Source organism: Enhydra lutris, unplaced genomic scaffold (assembly GCF_002288905.1).
Source record: "Enhydra lutris kenyoni isolate GAN:26980312 unplaced genomic scaffold, ASM228890v2 scaffoldscaffold85, whole genome shotgun sequence".
NCBI classification, from domain to species: domain Eukaryota; kingdom Metazoa; phylum Chordata; class Mammalia; order Carnivora; family Mustelidae; genus Enhydra; species Enhydra lutris.
In genome coordinates, this window is record NW_019154169.1 from 4147887 (window position 1) to 4167258 (window position 19372).

At 49.0% G+C, this 19372-nt stretch overlaps 1 protein-coding gene across 3 annotated transcripts in view; it reads left to right on the forward strand.

Moving 5' to 3' along the window:
- LOC111161461 (KIAA0355 ortholog) overlaps positions 1 to 14608 on the forward strand; it is a 76847-nt gene extending 62239 nt beyond the window's left edge. For all 3 annotated transcript variants that reach the window (XM_022525124.1, XM_022525126.1, XM_022525125.1), the window contains exons 9-14: positions 2111 to 2236; positions 3129 to 4162; positions 8657 to 8822; positions 9527 to 9664; positions 11431 to 11509; positions 11993 to 14608. In XM_022525124.1, the coding sequence (XP_022380832.1) occupies positions 2111 to 2236; positions 3129 to 4162; positions 8657 to 8822; positions 9527 to 9664; positions 11431 to 11509; positions 11993 to 12301 (1852 nt within the window). In that variant the 3' untranslated portion in view covers positions 12302 to 14608. The remainder of the gene's footprint in view (positions 1 to 2110; positions 2237 to 3128; positions 4163 to 8656; positions 8823 to 9526; positions 9665 to 11430; positions 11510 to 11992) is intronic.
- The last annotated feature ends 4764 nt before the right edge of the window (positions 14609 to 19372 follow it).

A 19372-nucleotide genomic window follows, 5' to 3' on the forward strand; every position in this document is an offset into this window, starting at 1 on the left:
GTCATGCTGGGGAGTGCTGCTGCCTTCTTAGATGGCTTTGCAAGTTGTCGACTTTACCACTTATCTGCCAGAGTGCCTAGCAGCAGACAGACAACATCTTCCTGGTTCTGTCTCTCAGAAGAGGCCTCTTGGTGGAGGTACCCTGAATGGGCACCGTGGACCTGAATGGTGGGAAGCAGCTCTCAGGAGAGAAGGTTGGGCAGAAGCAGCAGAAGCAAAGGTCCTGAGATGTGGGCAAATCCAACATATTCAGGGAGCAAGCCAAAGCCTGTGACTGGGACAAGGGTAATGGAGGTGACAGTGGAGAGAGGTGTGGTCAGAGATACAGGAGGGATAAGGTCACAGAAACCTCCAAGGGTTGTTTAGATTTTCTTTCAGTCCTGACAGGATGCCGCTGGAGGGTTTTAAACAGGGAAGTGATGTGTTCTGATTGGCGCTACCGGTTCACTCTGGCTCTCTGTGGAGGGTGGGCTGGAAGGGACAGCAGTAGGGGAGAGGAGAACAGCTGGGAGGTTGGTCCTGAGACACAGATGCTGGTGGTTTCTTGGAGCAGAGCTGTAATAAAAGAGGTGGCGAGAAGTGCTTGGTTTGCTGGTGGACTGGCATGGGTTGCAGGTAGCCAGAGATGATGTAGAGGTTTGGGGTAGATGACTGTGTTGTGTACTTACAGAGGAAGTGTATAGGTTTCAGAGTGGTTTTTGATGGAGAGGAAAGGAAGCACTTGTGCAGACCAAGCTGCCTGTTAGATGTACCCAAGAGATGTCAAATGTGCAGTTAGATTCAGGAGAGTGGGGTTCGGGAGGAGGGGGTCGGCTGGTGAAGGAAATTTGAATCTTCCGTGGAAGATGGTCTGTACAGCTGCAGGACCAGATGCAGCGTTGTGGGGAGAAAGAACAAAGCCTAAGACACGCCGCCATACCGAGGTCAGGGAAGCAGAGCAGGAGGAGTCAGCAGAGGAGACCAGGAAGGAGCTTGCCAGCCAGATGGGAGGAAAGTTGAGCAAGTCTGGGGTCACCGAGCTACAGATGATAGTGTTCTGGGAGGAAAGAAGCATTGCACAAGTTGCTGAGATTGAGAAAGATAGAGACTGGTAATTGACCTCTGACACTGGCGAGATCAAAGGTGTTTGATAAAAGCTATTCTAGTGGAGTTATGGGGACCAAAGCCCAGCAGGAGTGGGGTGAGGGGAGACTAGGAGGTCAGGAAGAGGAGGAGACAAAGTGTTTTGCTAAAAGGGGGAGTAGGGAACTTAGCAGTATCTGGAGGGGAATGTGGGGCTGAGAGAAAGAAGCTGGTCTGTGAGGCCAGTTTGTTGGCCCAGGTGAATGTCATGGGGTGGGGGGATTAGGTGAGCAGGGGTCCTCAGGAAAGCAGGAGGGTACAGAGCATGCAGTGCTCAGCTGGAGAATCAGCCAGTGGCAGAGCAGGCCTTGTCTTCCACCCTGACCATGACTGGAGGAGCAGGCTGGTAGTGTGGGCACGGGCACTCGAGGGGGTGGATTAGTGGTAAGGAGAGGGACCAGATCTCCTCTTGGTGACATGAGGGTTGTGATGGGAAAGAAGGGGAGAAGCGGCAGGGATGGCCGAGCTCGGAGGATAGGGGATGTGGGCTGAAGTGGTCAGCTTGGAAAGGGAAAACATTCACTCATGTGGGAAGGCCATGTTTGTTGCTTACCTGAAGTTTGCAGTGAGTCCAGGTTTGTCCCTCCTTTGACCTTTAGATTCTTGGGGACAAGGGTGTTTTGGAAAGGGTGTCAGATCCCAGAATCTAAACATAGTAGGACAGAAAGTCAAGGGCGGAGCCAGAGTGGACAGTAAGAGGGCATCAGGGCCCCCAGAACATAGCCCCTCCACTGAACCCTTCTCTTCCTACCAAACAGACTCGAGAGAATTAGAAATCTAGGGTGATCGCAGCCCCTGTGGCTTTCTCCTCCCGTTGCACAGCAGAAAGTTCCAGTGTTAGCCTTGTCATTCTCTAACTGGTCTTTAATTACTGAATTTTCATTTGGTGCCCAAAGCATGTAAACATTGTAGCCTTTTGTACAAAGCCTACTTGGGACCCTTTTTCAGAGCAGTGCCACCCAGACTGACACGGCTGCCTCCTGCCTAGGTGCCTGAAGGAAGACCCCGCTACCATGTCCCTGCTGCAGAGAAGCCTCGATCCTGAGAAGACCCTGGGGCTGGTGGATGTGCTCTACACGGCCGTGCTGGACCTCAGCCGCTGGAGGGCAGGGAGGTGAGTGTCCCTGCTGAACACCTGAAGTAGCTCACATTCAGGCCTATAGTCAGGGACGGTGTGCCCGTGTACAGTCTCCTGCACGCTCACATTGCTGATCCTTTGTGAGGAAGTAAGGCGAGAAAGAGAACTTTTTGGTCACTTAAATTTGGAATCATTTCGAACTTACTGGAAAGTTGCATTCGTACCAAACATTGCTCTCTGCCCTTTATCCAGATTCCTCGGTTACTTAACATGTTTGCCTTCATTGGTTTTACCATTTGAGAGTAAGTCCATCAAAAGGATTTTAGCCCAACTCATACTCTCCTCATGAACGAAGACCAGAGAAACGTGTAGAAAATTTACTTAATATCCTACATGAAATTTATTTCTGTCTGAAAGCAGCTGACAGTCACAAGACCATCTCTGGGAATTAATGAACTTCAGAATGGTAGGGACCTTGAACATCCAGCCGTGGGACCCCTTTCTGAACTCAAAAGTGCCAAGGCCCGGAACACTGCTATGGCTTGTCCCAGGTCACAGCAGCCGTCACCTGCTTCAGCCCCACACCCTTTCCATCTCTGGGGCTCTCTTTCGGTACTAGGAAAGTTCTCAGAAAACCCTGGAAGTAACAGGCGTCTGTTCTTGGCACTGCCTGTGCCAAGACAACAGTGCTGCATGGTGTCACTGAGTTCTGCCCACTGCCCTACCCCTACCCACGTCCCTCTGCTGGATCAATCCTATGTACACTTAAAAGTCTGGGGTGTTTATTTTATTTCTCTATAAAATAGGTGAACATGACACCAGGCAACTAGAGAGACTGTTTTTGTCCTTAAAGCCTTTTTTTAGATGCAAAGAGATCCATTTTGTGTTTTGTCTTTTTTTAATTTTTAATATGTTTCTGTTGAAATAGGGAACAAGCTTTACCCTGCATACAGATCCAGCTTCAAAGGGAGATCTGCGATTTTGGGAATCAGGCTGACCTGCCTTCTGGGAACGGGAACAAATCCTCAGGCGGCCTGCAGAAGACATTCTCCAAGCTGACATCCCGGTTCACCAAGAAAGCTTCATGCACCAGCTCCAGTAGCAGCACAAATTATTCCATCCCAAATACCCCTTCCAAAAACCTCTTCATAGCTGGGTGTTCGGAAGAAAAGGCCAAAATGCCCAGCAATATTGATTCAAGGTTACAAAGCATTTTGAACATTGGTAATTTCCCTAGGACTACAGACCCTTCACAGTCAGCGCAGAATTCCAATAATCAGATGGCCAATGGTTTTCTCATGGAGAGACGTGACAACTTCCTGCCAGGGGATGATGGCAAGGACGAGAAGGGCATGAACTTACCAACCGATCAGGAAATGCAGGAGGTGATCGATTTTCTCTCGGGCTTTAACATGGGCCAGTCACATCAGGGCTCCCCATTGGTGACAAGGCGTAATTCTGCTGCCACAGCCATGGTGACTGAACAGAAGGCAGGAGCTATGCCGCCACAGCAGCCACCACTGCCAGTGCCCCCTCCACCGCGGCCACCCCAGGCTGGAGCCCACGCCCCTCTGACCCCCCAACCCGGCCTGGCGCCTCAGCAGCCGTCCCCAAAGCAGCAACAACCCCAGGTCCAGTACTACCAACACCTGCTCCAGCCTATTGGACCTCAGCAGCCCCCTCCCCAGCCTCGGGCCCCTGGGAAGTGGGTGCATGGCTCAGCCCAGCAGCCCGCCCAGCCAGTCGGAGCAGGTCTGTCTCCTCTCGGCCAGTGGCCTGGCATATGTGATCTCAGTTCTGACGTGTACAGCTTGGGTCTGGTGAGCAGCTATATGGATAACGTGATGTCGGAGGTTTTGGGGCAGAAGCCGCAGGGACCTAGAAATAACACCTGGCCAAACCGTGACCAAAGTGATGGCGTCTTTGGGATGTTGGGAGAGATTCTGCCCTTTGATCCTGCAGGTATGTGGACCACCCCCCACCCTGTGCCGACCTTGGGGTTTTCACAGAAATGTAATCACTGGGACTTCATAGGGCCCATCTGATACAGCCTTACTTGTGGGGGCAAGTGAACTGCTAATTTCCCGTTAAAGACCTTTTCTCGCTGTTGGATGGCAAGTATGGAACACATCCAGCAAAGGTAGGCAGCCATGGTGAGAATGAGACTAGGAAGGTAAGGACCACTAGTTTTCTCTCTGTGCAGAGGCTGGGATCGAGGCCATGAGAAGTTCCTCGAATGGCTCCACATCCCAAAGTTGAAGTGGGCTTCTGTCTGGGCCCTCCTATTCGTGGGAGCCAAGGCATCAGGCCCTTTGTGAACTGCTCTTACCCTGATTATATAACCTGGTCTATGCTTAAACGCCAGGACCTATGAAAGGTGGTAGAGCATCCTCCTGCCTTCAGAGAATATGGCTTCTCCTGGCCTCAACAGTGTGAAGATACCACCAGAGTTATCTCACAAAATTAGAAAAAGAATTTAGAAATAGACAAAAATAAACTAGGAGGAGGAAGTAATTAAGGAGAAAAGCCAAGATTAATTGAATTTAGAAGAAAAATATAGTAGCAATTATAAAGAAAATCTAAAAAGGTCTCTTGAAGGCCATCAGAATAGATAAGCCAATTTATTGTAAGTCTCAGTAAGATGAGAGCGAAGAGAAACAAGATTAGGAAAGAGAAAGGAGGGGCGCCTGGATGGCTCAGTTGGTTAAGCCTCTGCCTTCGGCTCTGGTCATAATGCTGGCGTCCTAGATCAAGTCCTGCATTGAGCTCCTTGCTCAGCAGGGAGCCTGATTTTCCCTCTGCCTCTGCCTGCTGCTCCCCCTGCTTTTGCCCTCTCTCTCCCTCTCTCTCTCTCTGACAAATAAATTTAAAAAATAAATAAATAAAATCTTAAAAAAAGAAAGAGAAAGATGTCATTTCAGAAATAGGAGAGATTAAAAGAAGTTTAAGACGTTACTACGTACGACTCAATGACAACATATTTGAAAACTGAATGGAAAAATGACTTCTTTCCTAATAAAATACACATCACCAAAATTGTGCCAAAAGTGGAAAACCTGCCTAGATCTGTTTCAGTGGAAGAAATTGGAACAGTAATTATGAAGCCAACACGATTTTCCCATAAAAACTTCATAAAGTTATTTAAAAGGTTATTTAAAAGCAAACCGTAGTCCTCTGTTTATGAGTGTGGATAGAGGCGGGATGACAGAGCCGTGATGGGAAGGCAGTTCTCTGTTACTACTGCCGGCATAGGCAGGTGGGACAGTGGAAGGACTCGCTGCTGCTCAGTAACCCATGGTGTCACCCCACTGCATGAGAGGTCACACAATAGAAGTTATAAAGACATTTGATAAAAGCCACCAGTGATTAAAAAAAAAAAAAAAAAAAACCAGGGGCGCCTGGGTGGCTCAGTGGGTAAAGCCTCTCCCTTCGGCTCAGGTTATGATCTCAGGGTCCTGGGATCAAGCCCCGTGTCGGGCTCTCTGCTCAGCAGGGAGCCTGCTTCCCTTCCTCTCTCTCTGCCTGCCTCTCTGTCTACTTGTGATCTCTTGTCTGTCAAATAAATAAATAAAATCTTTAAAAAAAAAAAAAGACAAAACAAAACAAAAAAGAAGAAAGAAAAACCTCCAAGTAAGACAGGAATAGAAAGAAATTTCTTTAAAAAAAGAAAGGAAGAAATTTCTTGAATATTAAAAAGACTGTCTACCAAAAGCCAGGAGCAAGAATTACTCTGTATAGTGAAACAGAATCATTCCAGTTTAAATCAAGACCCAGACAGAGTAGCAACTGTTACTGCTAGTAGCGTGTAACTTTGTCTTGGACTTTCTAGCAAATACAGCCAGACATGTGAATAAGCTTTAGAAAAAAGATACACTGAAAGCACATCTCTTTGCTGATGACAGAATTGGAGGGGGGAAAAAACCCAACAAGACTCCTTAATTAAAAAAAAAAAACAAATTAGCGAATCTGATAAGGTGGGTGGTTGCAAGATAAATACATAGAAATGCATTACTCTTTAACGTAGCAGAAGGTATGCAGGTGGAAAATACATTCCGTTTAAGGAGAATACTGTAAAATATATAAATAACTATAGCAAATATTTATATAAATAACCAGCAGAAGAGGAATTCCCTGCTCAAACAGCCCAGCATTAGCTACTAATGGAAAGAAATGTTTCCTTAGGTTGTCTAAAAATCCCTCATACTGCTGCTCACACTTTCTTGTTCTCTGGTAGATGTGGGCAACCTTGGAACCTGGGGCACAGGAAGGGCCCATGGTTCCATCCCGCTCTGGAAAAGCAGGCCCCACCTGGCTGCCACTGACTGGGGTGGGCGCAGTGCCGCACAGGGCATTTTTTTCAACTGCTCTTAGTCTGTACATCTTTTAATAGTCATGCAATTAAGTCCAGAGTATAAACACTCTTTGGGGGGCGCCTGGGTGGCTCAGTGGGTTAAGCCTCTGCCTTCGGCTCAGGTCATGATCTCAGGGTCCTGGGATCGAGGCCCACATCGGGCTCTCTGCTCAGCGGGGAGCCTGCTTTCTCCTCTCTCTCTCTATGCCTGCCTCTCTGCATGCTTGTGATCTCTCTCTCTCTCTGTTTCAAATAAGTAAATAAAATCTTTAAAAAAAAAAATAAAAAATAAAATAAACACTCTTTGGCAGAATTTTACCGTTTTTGATCTTTGTTGAGTCCTGGATGGCCTCTATGTCTTTAAGCTACAAATGCTATTAGCTTCGTCTGCTGCCTGTCCTTTCTGATCTGCAGGTCCTTGATGGACCTTCCTGCAGACCCCGCCCTGAGGGCATAAGATCTGCATCGCCCTTTCCCCAAATGAAGGAAGGGCACTCCTCTGGATAGATGAAATTACAGAAGGCCCCATCTCGGGCAAGGCCAGTTCTCTCGCAGAGTGCCCCTTCTTGACAGGGCACACTTAGCCCCTGGAGGCATAGCTTGACTCACTGGGAAGGGGGCTTTGATTTCAGCGCAGCCCCTCCCCTCCCTTGTTGTGGGCATCTTTGTGCGGTGTGCACAGTCTTACCGGCAGTTCTGTGGCAGTGCCCTGAGGATGAGCTAAGAATGAGACTTTGCCCTAGTATCTTTCCCAGCTTGAAGCTTTGAGTATACACTGCTGAGTCATGTTCAGCTTGTGAACCATAGATACCTTCCTGCTGTATCTTCTTTTTTTTTTTTTTTTTCTTAAGATTTTATTTATTTATTTGGGAGAGAGAGAGAGATAGCCAGAGAGAGCATGAGCAGGGAGGAGAGGGAGAAGCAGGCCTCCTGCTGAGCAGGGAGCCCAACACAGGGCTCAATCCCAGGACCCCAGGATCATGATCTGAGCTGAAGGCAGAAGCTTAACCAACTGAGCCACCCAGGCGCCCCCTCTTGCATCCCCCATCCCCCGCCGTATCTTCTTGTTTGACTTTTTCTCTCAGCGTCCTCTATGCTGTTTTTTCCTCCCACTTGTACTGTCCTGCCCATTCTTACTCAGCTCTGGCCAGTATGTTTTGAGTCACCTCTTTTTTTTTTTTTTTTTAAGATTTTATTTATTTATTTGACACAGAGAGAAAGAGAGAGGGAACGCAAGCAGGGGGAGTGGGAGAAGGAGAAGGGGATTCCCCACTAAGCAGGGAGCCCGATGTGGGGCTCAATCCCAGGACCCTTTGAGCCAAAGGCAAATGCTTAACCGACAGTCACCCAGGTGCCCCTCTAGTCACCTCTTAATACCTCTGAAATTCTGAAATTTCATTTCATTCATTACTCACTGTCTTCACACAGAGTGAGTAGATCTGCCATCCAATATCCAGGAAAATCCTGGATTCAGATTGGGCCAAGTGGCAATGACACTGATGCTTTGACAACTTTAAGGTTACTAGTTCGCTTAGAGACATCAATCATATGATTTTCTTTTTTTTTAAGATTTTATTTATTTATTTGACAGACAGAGATCACAAGTAGGCAGAGAGGCAGGCAGAGAGAGAGGAGGAAGCAGGCTCCCCACTGAGCAGAGAGCCTGATGTGGGGCTCGATCCGAGGACCCTGGGATCATGACCCGAGCCGAAGGCAGAGGCTTTAACCCACTGAGCCACCCAGGCGCCCCAATCATATGATTTTCTAAGTTGTTATGTAGGTAGCACCAGACATGGGAACATTGTTAAGTATCTGGTATTTGTCTTTAAACTTTAACCATGGATCCTTTTTTGTTCTCTGTCTTTCGGTCCCACTCATCCTGCCTCTGTCCTAGGCCTAACCCTTCTTGACAGTCCCTGTGCACACCCTGTCCCCCAGGTCAGATGTTGGGCTGAAAGCCCCAGTCCTACAGCTCTTGGGGCCACCAGCCTGGCAGCACCTCCCCACTTTTCACTGTGTGTGTGACCGGCACGTGCTCGGGCAGCAGGGAAGGAAACAACCCCTCTCTCTCCCCAACCCCTCTCTCCCCCTTTGTCTTAACACAGTGGGTTCGGACCCCGAGTTTGCTCGCTACGTGGCAGGAGTGAGCCAGGCAATGCAGCAGAAGCGGCAAGTGCAACATGGCCGCCGCCCAGGCCACCCCCGGGGCCACTGGCCCCCCATGGATGATGCCCATCGGACCTGGCCTTTCCCAGAGTTCTTCACAGAAGGGTGAGTGCTGGGGGGGTGGAGGGAAACTGAGTTTGGGCCCTGGGGATCCCCAGGGGCCCTCTGCACTCTTATCAGACAACTCGATGATTCCAAGCCCATCTGGTCAGATCTTCAGGTGGTCAGAGTTTTGTGACAGACCCAAAGATGCCGAGTGCCATGATATGCCCCTGTGAACACACCATTGGTAGAAATTGATGATTTTCGGCACGTACTCTTCTGCCCAGAACCAGGAACTTACCTGATGGTGTTTGTGAGGTCACTGAATATTTAACACAGTCTCTGTGCTGAAATGGGCATGGCTGTGAACCCCAGGCGATTCATGGAATGCAAATCTTGTGAACTCCAAAAAGCAAATGTGTATGGTTCAGATACCAGTGTATCCAGAGAACTGTGGATTTGCATGTCTCTTATTGCCACCCGGTTAATAAATCTGGACAGCTAACGACCATTTCAGCTTTTTGTTCTAACATGAATTACACATGCAAACCAAAGGCTTCCAAGAAGAATACAGGGCAGCAAAGAGTACATGTTACTTTTGAAATAAGGGACAGGAAGGAAAGCTCGGGTTTTTAGAAGGGGAGACAAGAGACCGCGATCTGGTTGTTAGATGAGTGTGGGGTAGTGGGGAAAGCCTCGGGCATGTCCGGCTGGTGTCCAGGCTGGCTGTAGGAGGCCCGGGACCAGCTTCTCTCTCTTGCTTTCAGGGACGGCCTGCACAGCGGCTGGTCTGGTGCTCAGGGGGACTCCGCCAGCTCAAGTGATGAGACATCCTCCGCCAACGGGGACAGTTTGTTCTCCATGTTTTCAGGGCCTGACCTCGTGGCTGCTGTCAAGCAGAGAAGGTATGAAGAGATTTTTTTTTTTTTTTTGAGATTTTATTTATTTATTTGACACAGAGAGAGATCACAGGTAGGCAGAGGGGCGAGCAAAGAGCGAGAGGGGGAAGCAGTCTCCCCGCTGAGCAGAGAGCCCAATGCGGGGCTCGATCCCAGGACCCTGGGATCATGACCTGAGCCGAAGGCAGAGGTTTAACCCACTGAGCCACCCAGGTGCCCCGAAGAGATTTTTAAAATTAAAGGATAGAGGGGCACATGAATGTGTTCCCCAGCTCATTCCTCTGGAAAGCTCAGGAACGCCATGGCTCCCAGTCAGCCTCGTGTGAGAGAGGCAGAGGGCCTCTGTTAGCATGGCCTCGCTGTAGCCCAGGCTCCCCGTGGGCTTGCTTGTAGCCCAGGTGACTTAACATTGGGTTGAGGCTTCACTGGCAGAAGAGTTTCATGCAAGTAGGAGCCAGAAATACCAGTAGGAGGCAAGGGAGGGTTCTGGAGATAGGTCTGGACACTGGTCTGAGCCTTACAAGAGGCAGCCCTTTCTGTGGAAGGAGCAGGACCAGGATGACTAGGTTCTAATCAGGACTCACCAATAGGCTTTGCAACTCCAAACAAGGACCTGGCCCTCTCTGTTCCTTAGTTTCTTCATCAAAGTTGAAAAGAAAACATAATAGAGTATATTCAGGTCTAAGAAGTTTTTTGAAAGTAGGGGTGCTTGACTGGCTCATTTGGTAGAGCATGAGACTCCTGGTGTCAGGGTCATGAGTTCAAGCCCCTCGTTGGGCATCGTGACTAGTCAAAAAATAAAAATAAAAATAAAAAAGAAGGGAAGGGAAAAGAAAAAAGGAAAGAAAAAAATCAAACATGTTAGGTTCGGTTAGTTGCTATGATGAAAAATATGGTGGGTGCCAGGGTGGCTCAGTCGGTTAAGCATCAGACTCTTGATATAGGCTCTTAATCTCAAGAGTCGTGAGTTCAGGCTCTACATTGGGTTCCACACTGGGCGTGGAGCCTACTTAAAAAAAGAAAAAATACACACACACACACACACACACACACACACATATGTGTGTATATATATAGGATATATATAGGAGTCAGGGAGGCCTCTGATGAGCAGACAGCTGAACACAATGAAGGAGCAGCTGGTGAGAGACTGGCAGTGGGGTGTGTGTGAGAGAGAAGAATTAGGGATGATATGCAAGGTTTTGGCTGGAGCATCTGTCTGAAAGGACGTGCCAAGGAGCTGAGACTGGAGGAGCAGGATTGAGCCAGGGGTAGCATTTAAGATGTCTGCGTTAGACAAGGGAAATCGGAGAGGCCGATGAGACGGCGAGGAAGCCACCAGGAGCGTGGCCTCTGTAGAGACCGCTGTCTGCAGGTGGGAGCACGGAAGACTGATTTACTTGGCTTGGAGCTTGCTCCATCCTGCCTTTTTTGTTCAACATTATAACAGAAATTTTTCATGTTTGTAGTTAAAATTAACAGTCTTTTAAGTCCCACTTCCCCAGGGCATGGTAAACAGTCAGTATCCATTGACTGCATTAACAAAAGCCAGAGCCAGCAGACTGAAAGCCGCTGGAAGAGCCAGCCCCTCACCCCAAGCCGAGAGGCCTCCTGGGAGTGCTCTGTTCACTGCCCACCACCCGATCCCCTGCGTGCAGTGGACCCAGGGTCTCCCCACCTAGAACCAGTACCCAGAACCAGGTGGCCAACGTGTCAAGGTCAGCAGGGCAGCAAGCCAGGCGCCCACTGCACTGAGCTCTTGGTTCTTTCAGGAAACACAGCAGTGGAGAGCAGGAGACCAGCACGCTCCCCTCACCGCCTCTTCTTACCACAGTGGAGGACGTGAACCAGGTACCATGGGCCCTGCTCTGGCCACAGAGGGCCAGCTGTGTGGGGTACAGACCATGAGCGAGGTTCCAAAGCTTAAGTTTCAAGAGGGCTTCAAAGATGGGTTCTTTGTGGTGAACAACTTTTTTCCCCATGATTATCCATCTCACCTGACTCAGAGCCAGATGTAGAGGAGCCCCTAGGGTCCACCGTGATAGCCAGTAGCCACATTTGGCTATTTAAATTGGAATGGATCCAATATAAATACAAATTGAGTTCCTTAGTAGCACTGGCCACATGCGGGGAGTGTCTACGGCATTGAACAGCACAGGCCCAGAACATTTCTGTCACTGCAAGTTCAGCTGGACGGTGCTGCTCCAGGGCTGTGGGGAGGGTGAGGGGCTCCTCCCCTGTCTCCCAGGTGGGGATTAGGACCAGAGACCTGGGGAGGTGGGAAAAGATGACGAATTGTCAGAATGCCACTAAGAACCCTCTTCTGTCTCTCAGGATAACAAAACCAAAACGTGGCCCCCCAAAGCGCCCTGGCAGCACCCGGCCCCGCTGCCCAGCACACTGCCCAGCCCGAGCGCCCCACTCTACGCAGTTGCCAGCCCCGGCAGCCAGTGGAACGACACCATGCAGATGCTGCAGTCGCCAGTGTGGGCCGCAACCAGCGACTGCAGCGCCGCCTCCTTTACCTATGTGCAGACCCCACCGCAGCCCCCACCCCCACCAGCACACAAGGCAGCATCCAAGGGCTTCAAGGCCTTCCCCGGGAAGGCTGAGCGCCGGCCGGCCTACTTGCCCCAGTACTGACCCAGGGGCAGCCTGCCTGCCTTGCCCAGAGCTGTTGGGGCCAGCGTCCCCACCCCAGGGCTGACTAGCTGGCACCAACCCCCCCAGAGGACCAGTGCACCCCTGTCCCAGGCAGGGATCCCTGGGGATGTGGGTAGTTAGCAGCTCCAAGCCTTTAAGGCCTGGCTTCTCAAACTTTGGAGGCATCAGAGCCCTGGAGGGCCAGCTGGAAACAGCTTTCTGACCCTCAGGGAGATGCTGGGGGATCTTTGAGCTATAAGCTCCCCCAGTAATTCTGATGCAGGTGGGCCATAGGCCACACTTTGAGAAACACAGCTCTCAAGTTTGTAGTCCCACTGTGTGTGTTGGGAAGGCCTCAGGCCTGAAGGCTGAGAGCAAAACTGACCATTCTTCTGAAACCCTCCCCCTCCTTCTTAACACGTTGAGTGATGACCACATCAATCACTGTATTTTATAGCTATTTTTCATATAGGTTTTTAGTTAAAACATCTCCTGCCTAAAACGCATTGAATATTTTAAGATAACAAATACAGAGGCTGGATGTTTGTTCAACACTATCTTTATTTAAGCTTACACAAAACGGGCAGAGTATAGAATACTTGTGATTGGAAGCAATCACCTGTTTTTTCTGTGGGTGGGCAGCCAGCCCCTCGCCACCCCAAGCAGCACCCCAGGGGTGCAGTACTGACTGGATTTACAAAGCCAGGATCGTTTGAGAGGCGTATTCCTGATGGTGCATGGAGATAAGCCGGCCGGCTGCTGTCCGCGTGCCGGATGACATTGCACCTGCTGCCCTCAGATCCACACGTGGCCAGAGGCTTTGACACAGTCTCCAAACTTGGGGGTGTGGTCAAGAGGCTGCACAAAGACACCTGCACTTGAACTTACAGTAACATTTGTGAGCTGGCTCAAGACAAACCAATTAAGATGTAGATAGGAATTAATTTAAAGTCATTTCTTTAAAAAAAAAAAAAACCACAAGAACAAAAAACCACCTCATTTTCAGTTGACATGTGCCATTAAAGAGGTAACATCCTGTGGATTTAGGGATATTTTCCAGCCAGAATGGATCCAGAAGAATTGAATGGTGCTTAAATTGAGAAATAATGATACATATATCTCTACAGAGTAGACATATCCCGCTGTATATTAATTGAGGTTACAGAAGTTCTTTATATAAAACTTATTTAAATTTTTCATATTTCATCTTTGAAAAAGTCTAATTGAGAAAAATCCATAATATTTTCTGGTATGAAAGTTGGACAGTATTAATATTTTTTTTTATATTTTCTTAAATCATTAAACCATTTTAATATATATGTTAACTACTAATAAATGGTTTATTCTTTCTAACTCCATATAAGCTTTTCCAGCAGAGATTGTAATAACACATTTATGTTCTCATTTTTCTACGGATATAAGTAAATTTATATTTAAAAATACCAAAAAGAAAAAATATATATGTATATGTATGTATACACACTAATGATAGAGGCCCCCTGGGGTGTCTGAGCCCAGCCATCTGAATTTTTAGTACTGTGTTGCCAGGCTGTTTGCAGGCCTCGGGTGTCGTCTTTTGTGCTGTGTGGGGATGCCGTTGCTGCCTGTACTTCTGATCCTTTCACCGTGGCTTCCGAACATTCACCTCACCATGTTTACAAAGAACTATTTTGTACATAGACTTCTCCAGGCACGTGCTTTGCACCAACCCTGCGTGGCTCTTGTCTCTGTCCGCTGTCCCAGTGTGTATCTGTCTGAGCGCGTTTGTGGCTGTTTTCCTTGTAAGGTAGTTTTCTGTTTTCCTTCTGTAACGTGTCCACAGTACCTTGTATTTTCAAGTTCAATTATACTGAAGTACTCTTGTTTTAATAGTGCCTCCCCAAAGACCTCACCCTGGACAGAGGTCAGCCCTTGACGCCCCAGTGCAGGTGACCTTGACACTGCTACATTGTCACTCTCTGGTCTGTTTTTCTCGATTAAGCGGGACGTTTTGTAATCGCATCTCCGTGGGCTGTGAGACTGTGTGAAGCTGTTTGTGTGGTCTCCTTGTAGGTGCTGTGTTCTCAGCACCGCCTTGCTCTGAACACTGGTAATTCCAGGTGCTGCGCTCGGCAGAGGGGTCTTGCCAAAGCGCATGTGTGTGCGTGTGTGAGTGTGTGTGTCCTTTGCATGGCCGGGCGTGACTGCCTTGCTCGGGCATCAGCAGGACATCGTGTGAATAGTTACAACGCTTCCAAACTGGAACTCTACATTTTGTATCTTACTTTTAAAGCTCCTATAAGTAAAATAACTATTGGCTTTATTAAAAATATACATTTAATAATACTTTGTATCTCTGTTTGAAATGAAACTGCAGCAGACACGCGAGAAGCCCTGCCTGGTTCATGACTTTGAAAAGGGACACCCGCATTGCTTTTTAGGTCAGCCCGGCCCCTGGTTCTGAGACCTCGAGAGAGGAAGGACCACTGGGAATATTAAGATGAGCTGGGGTGGGTGAGCAGGAAGCAGGTGACCTACTACACCTCTCCATTTGGCTTCCCTAAGGCCAATTGTTGGAAGAGGCTTCTGTAGGGACAGAGCCAATGTCATGGTGAAGGAGACCACCTGGAAGGATGCAGGTTCTCTCCTTGGGTTGTAGCCTGTCAATACCCACCTTCCACCAACCCTGGGCACTATGAACCGCCCAGCCAGCCTTTCCAAGGAGCAGACCCAGGGATGAGCTCTCCCCCTGCTCTGCCAGGGACCCCATATCTGGCAAAGAGACCATACCTTTCAGGGACAAGGACTAGTCTCATTGGATGATATCCTCCTGCTCAGCAAAAGGAAAGCTTTTTTGTTCAGTGAGAACCACAAAGGGAGGGTGGGTTGCAGGAGAATTTCAACTTCTTTTCACTTAAAGCAAGACATTAGTTGATCAAAACTTCTTTCATGAACTCAGGAAAATGGGTATGAGCATTAATCTATAACCTACCAGTGTAAGTACTGCTCAGCCTTCTTTCTGCTGAAATGCCCAGAAGCTGGGCATGGGGACCAACACCCAGAGCCTTCTAAGAGCACCCAGGACAAGGCTGCTTAGTAACAGCTGTGTTGCATGAGTATGCTAGGAAATACACTAGAAGTGCATATTAAAATGCTAGCCTTTTATTCAAGCATGTTCCTCTTCAACACCAGTACGTGGTGCTGTTCACTGACTTCGATTCACAGCAGTGGTGGAGACAAGAGGAGTCCCAGGGCCTGGCTACATGCCCGATGGTTGAGTGGAAACCTGAACAGATGTTACACCTGAGCTGCAAGAGGGTCCTTGGGAGGCTGGTGACCCTTCCTTTGTCACCTGGGGGACCCTGGCAAGGTAGGGCATCCAGCTTAAGGAGTGTTGCTGAAACATGGCATGCCAGCTGTGGCACTCTTAGGAGATGGTCCTTTGTACATTGTGTGACCTGCTTCCTTTTTTTTTTTTTTTTTTTAATTATTTATTTGACAGAGATCACAAGGAGGCAGAGAGGCAGGCAGAGAGAGAGGAGGAAGCAGGCTCCCCACTGAGCACAGATCCCGATGCGGGGCTCGATCCCAGGACCCTGGGATCATGACCCGAGCCGAAGGCAGAGGCTTTAACCCACTGAGCCACCCAGGCGCCCCGACCTGCTTCCTGATCTGGAGGCACAGAGGAAATAAACCCTTCCAATGGTCAGCTCCTCAAGTGCCAAAAGGCCATGTCCAAGGAAAGCATGACTGGCTGCCTCCCGGCTACATATGCTGAGGAACATCCAGGGGCAGGCTCCTGGAAGTATCACCCACAGCTGGCCTTCTGACTCCACAAGGGGAGGCTGGCTGGACTCAGGCCTCTGTGAGTGTGGTGGGGGGGCTGCATGTGGCTAGTACTGGGACTGGGTTCAGGATGTGGGCTTAAGTGAGGAGGAAGGATTGTTTCAGGAGGTCATGTTCCTTGGAACATCTAAAGTCACCTAGGGGCAAGGCCCTTGCTAGGAGCCAGGGCTGAAAAGAAAATCCAGTCTCTGCTTTTAAAACTCAGTCTTGGGCGCCTGGGTGGCTCAGTGGGTTAAAGCCTCTGCCTTCGGCTTAGGTCATGATCCCAGGGTTCTGGGATCAGGCTCCACATTGGGCTCTCTGCTCAGCAGGGAGCCTGCTTCCCTCTCTCTCTCTCTCTGCCTGCCTCTCTGCCTACTTGTGATTTCTGTCAAATAAATAAATAAAATCTTTAAAAAATTTTTAAATAAAACTCAGTCTTCACAGTCCCATCTTTCCCATACTTCTGAGGAGGTGCCACCATCCATTCACCCAACCGCTCTGGCAGAAATCTTAGAAGACATTCTTCATTCTTTCCTTTACTCTCCTCAACTGGCAGGTTCTATAAGTCTATCTACAAGCACATTTGGATTCCATCATGTTCTTACACATATGCTACCAACAACCTGGTCCTCACTTGGCTCCTGCCTCTTCCTCTCTGGTCTCAGGGTTTCCCATACACTTCTGCCAACCTCAGTGCCCCTCCCCCAATGCCCACCTGCCTGCTGCTCCCACAGTGCTCCCTGCTTCTGCCTCCATCTGTTCTCTTTTGGGTAGAAGCCCAGCCTTTACTAGCTTTGTTTTTCATTATAGAACTTAGCCCTCCCCTGGTATCGAGTCTGCCTTTGTCCCTCTCACTAGAACGAAGGCTTCGTAAGGGAAAGGAACAAGTTTTGTTCGTGGCCACATGGCCAGAGTGCAGAACAGCGTGAAACAATTCCAGAGGAGCCAGACCAAACGAGGTGTTGATGAGCAAATTATTGAGCAAATTCTAATGCCAAAAAATAATAATAACGACTTAGAATTAGCTCTCACATCAAACTAGAAGAATAATACACGATGCCAGAGTTTGTACCAGAACTATGAAACGAGATTGACATTGGGGACTGCAGGCAGGATTATGCAGCTTTTTAGTAACTATGGAGTTTTCTATTCTCGTGGAAACTCTAAGGAATTTTTTTCAAGCACCTAACAATTGGAGTCACAGGGAATATCTGTGGCACGAACACCGGGACGCAGGATGAGCTCGCCGCCTGCGGGGGGCGCCAATGACACCACTCGCGTTTCTGCTCGCATACGCACGCGTACAACCACCCTACTTGGACTTTGCGCACATGCGCGCGCACGTCCATTCCAGACGTGCGGACGGAGACATTTGCTAGTGCTCCCTGCAGCCTGCTCCCCACCCGGCGCGAGGACATGCGCACACGTGCACCCCGTACGTGCCAGTCCACACGCAGACGCGTGCGCGCCGCCGCCCCCAACCTGCGCCGATTCCGCCTCGCCTGCATGTAGATGCGTGCGCACCACTTCTTCCGAGAGTGTCTTGCGCGCAAGGATCTCCGGGCAGCTACTTGGCGGCGCAGTTCCCAGCCCTCGCCAGGTCGCCGTGATTCAGCATCCCGGTGGGTGCGCTTCTCCGGAACAGCTGGCGAAAATCCCTCGGCGTGCATCGCCCCGCGCGCGACCTCCTGTGGGCTCTCAGCTCAGCCTCAGAACTGCCCCTCCCTCCTCCCTCCGCACTGTCTCCGACCTTAGCGGGTGATTCCCTAGTCTCCAGATTCTGCCTGAATCCTGTCCAGCTGTCCCGAATGAAGGCCTGACAATTGAATGTCCATGCCTCAGTTTCCCCATTTACAGAACAGGGCTCCTGTTTGGAACTCTGCTTGCTCGCTGGCCACAGGCTCACTAAGTGCTAGTTCCGCAAATATTCAGTGGGGCCCAGCAGGTTTTCCAAGACTGCACTAGGCTCTGAGCCAACCAGGTTTTCTTTGGGTTGTGGCTTAGTCCATCTCTCCAAGCTTCACTGCCACAGGATCCTCCGGTGTCTGAACTCTGTACTCTAGATAGTTGTAGACAGGGCTTGGCACAACAGGTGGCGATGGTGTTCATGGTGGTGGAAAACAGTAGGGTTTTACTTTTGTGATAACGTAAAATTACCTTACGCTGAAAAATTTTCAAACTCCAAATCCCAAACCATCCCGTGAGATTGATCTGGGATGCTAACCTCACACTCCAGTAACTGATCACTCTCCCGCTCACCGCACCTTTCCTGGAGGGTTTCTCCCTGTTACCCTACACAAATCCTTAGATCCGGTATAGAGGGACTGGTGTTAACGCAGTGCAGTGGTTGGATTTTCCTACTTCTCTGACTTTTTCCGTGCTGCTGTCCTTTCTTTTTATTTTATTTAAATTCCATTAATTTATATATAATGTATTATTTGTTTCAGGGATACAGGTCTGTGATTCATCAGTCTTATATAATACCCAGTGCTGGTTACAGCACAAACCCTCCCCAGTGTCCATCACTCCCCCTCCCCTGAGCAACCCTCAGTTTGTTGCCTATGATTAAGCTGCTGTCTTTTCTGTTTGAGATGCCCTTCTTGGCCTTTTCCACTTGTAAAATTCTACCCTGTCGATTGGAATTAATATAGAGGCCTAATTGAGGTTAAAACAGAACTGGGATGATGGGAATTGCCAGAAAGTGGCCGGCAAGACAGGGTTGTGATGAAGAACAGGGCTCAGAAATCAGGCAACCTTAGATTGATTCTCCACTTAGCAATAGGGTGGCTATTTTCAGATTTCTTAACCTGCCTGTTTAATGGGGAGGACAGCAGGATAACAGGGCTGCTCTGAGAATTATTATGGGCGAGCATTTGGCGCAGAGCTGCAAACATAGTAAACCAGCGGAAGTAGTAACAATGCTAGTAGTTGGTTGATGAATGACCTTCAAGTAATAACGATCTTCTTTGTCTCATCCTAATTGTTTTTTCTCTTTAGCAGCTGTGACTTCTGGCCCTCCAGATAGCAATATAGTTTTCTGCTAATACAGAAAATATAGGGTGCCTGGGTGGCTCAGTTGGTTAAGCATCTGCCTTTGGCTGAGGTCAGGATTCCAGGGTCCTGGGATCAAGTTTCGACTCTGCTCACCTCCCCCACCCCACCCTCCAAATCCCTGCTTGTGTGTGTGTGTGTGTGTGTGTGTGTGTCTTGCAAAAATAAATAAAGAATGCATGCAACTGGGTTTTCAAAGCACAATGTCAAACT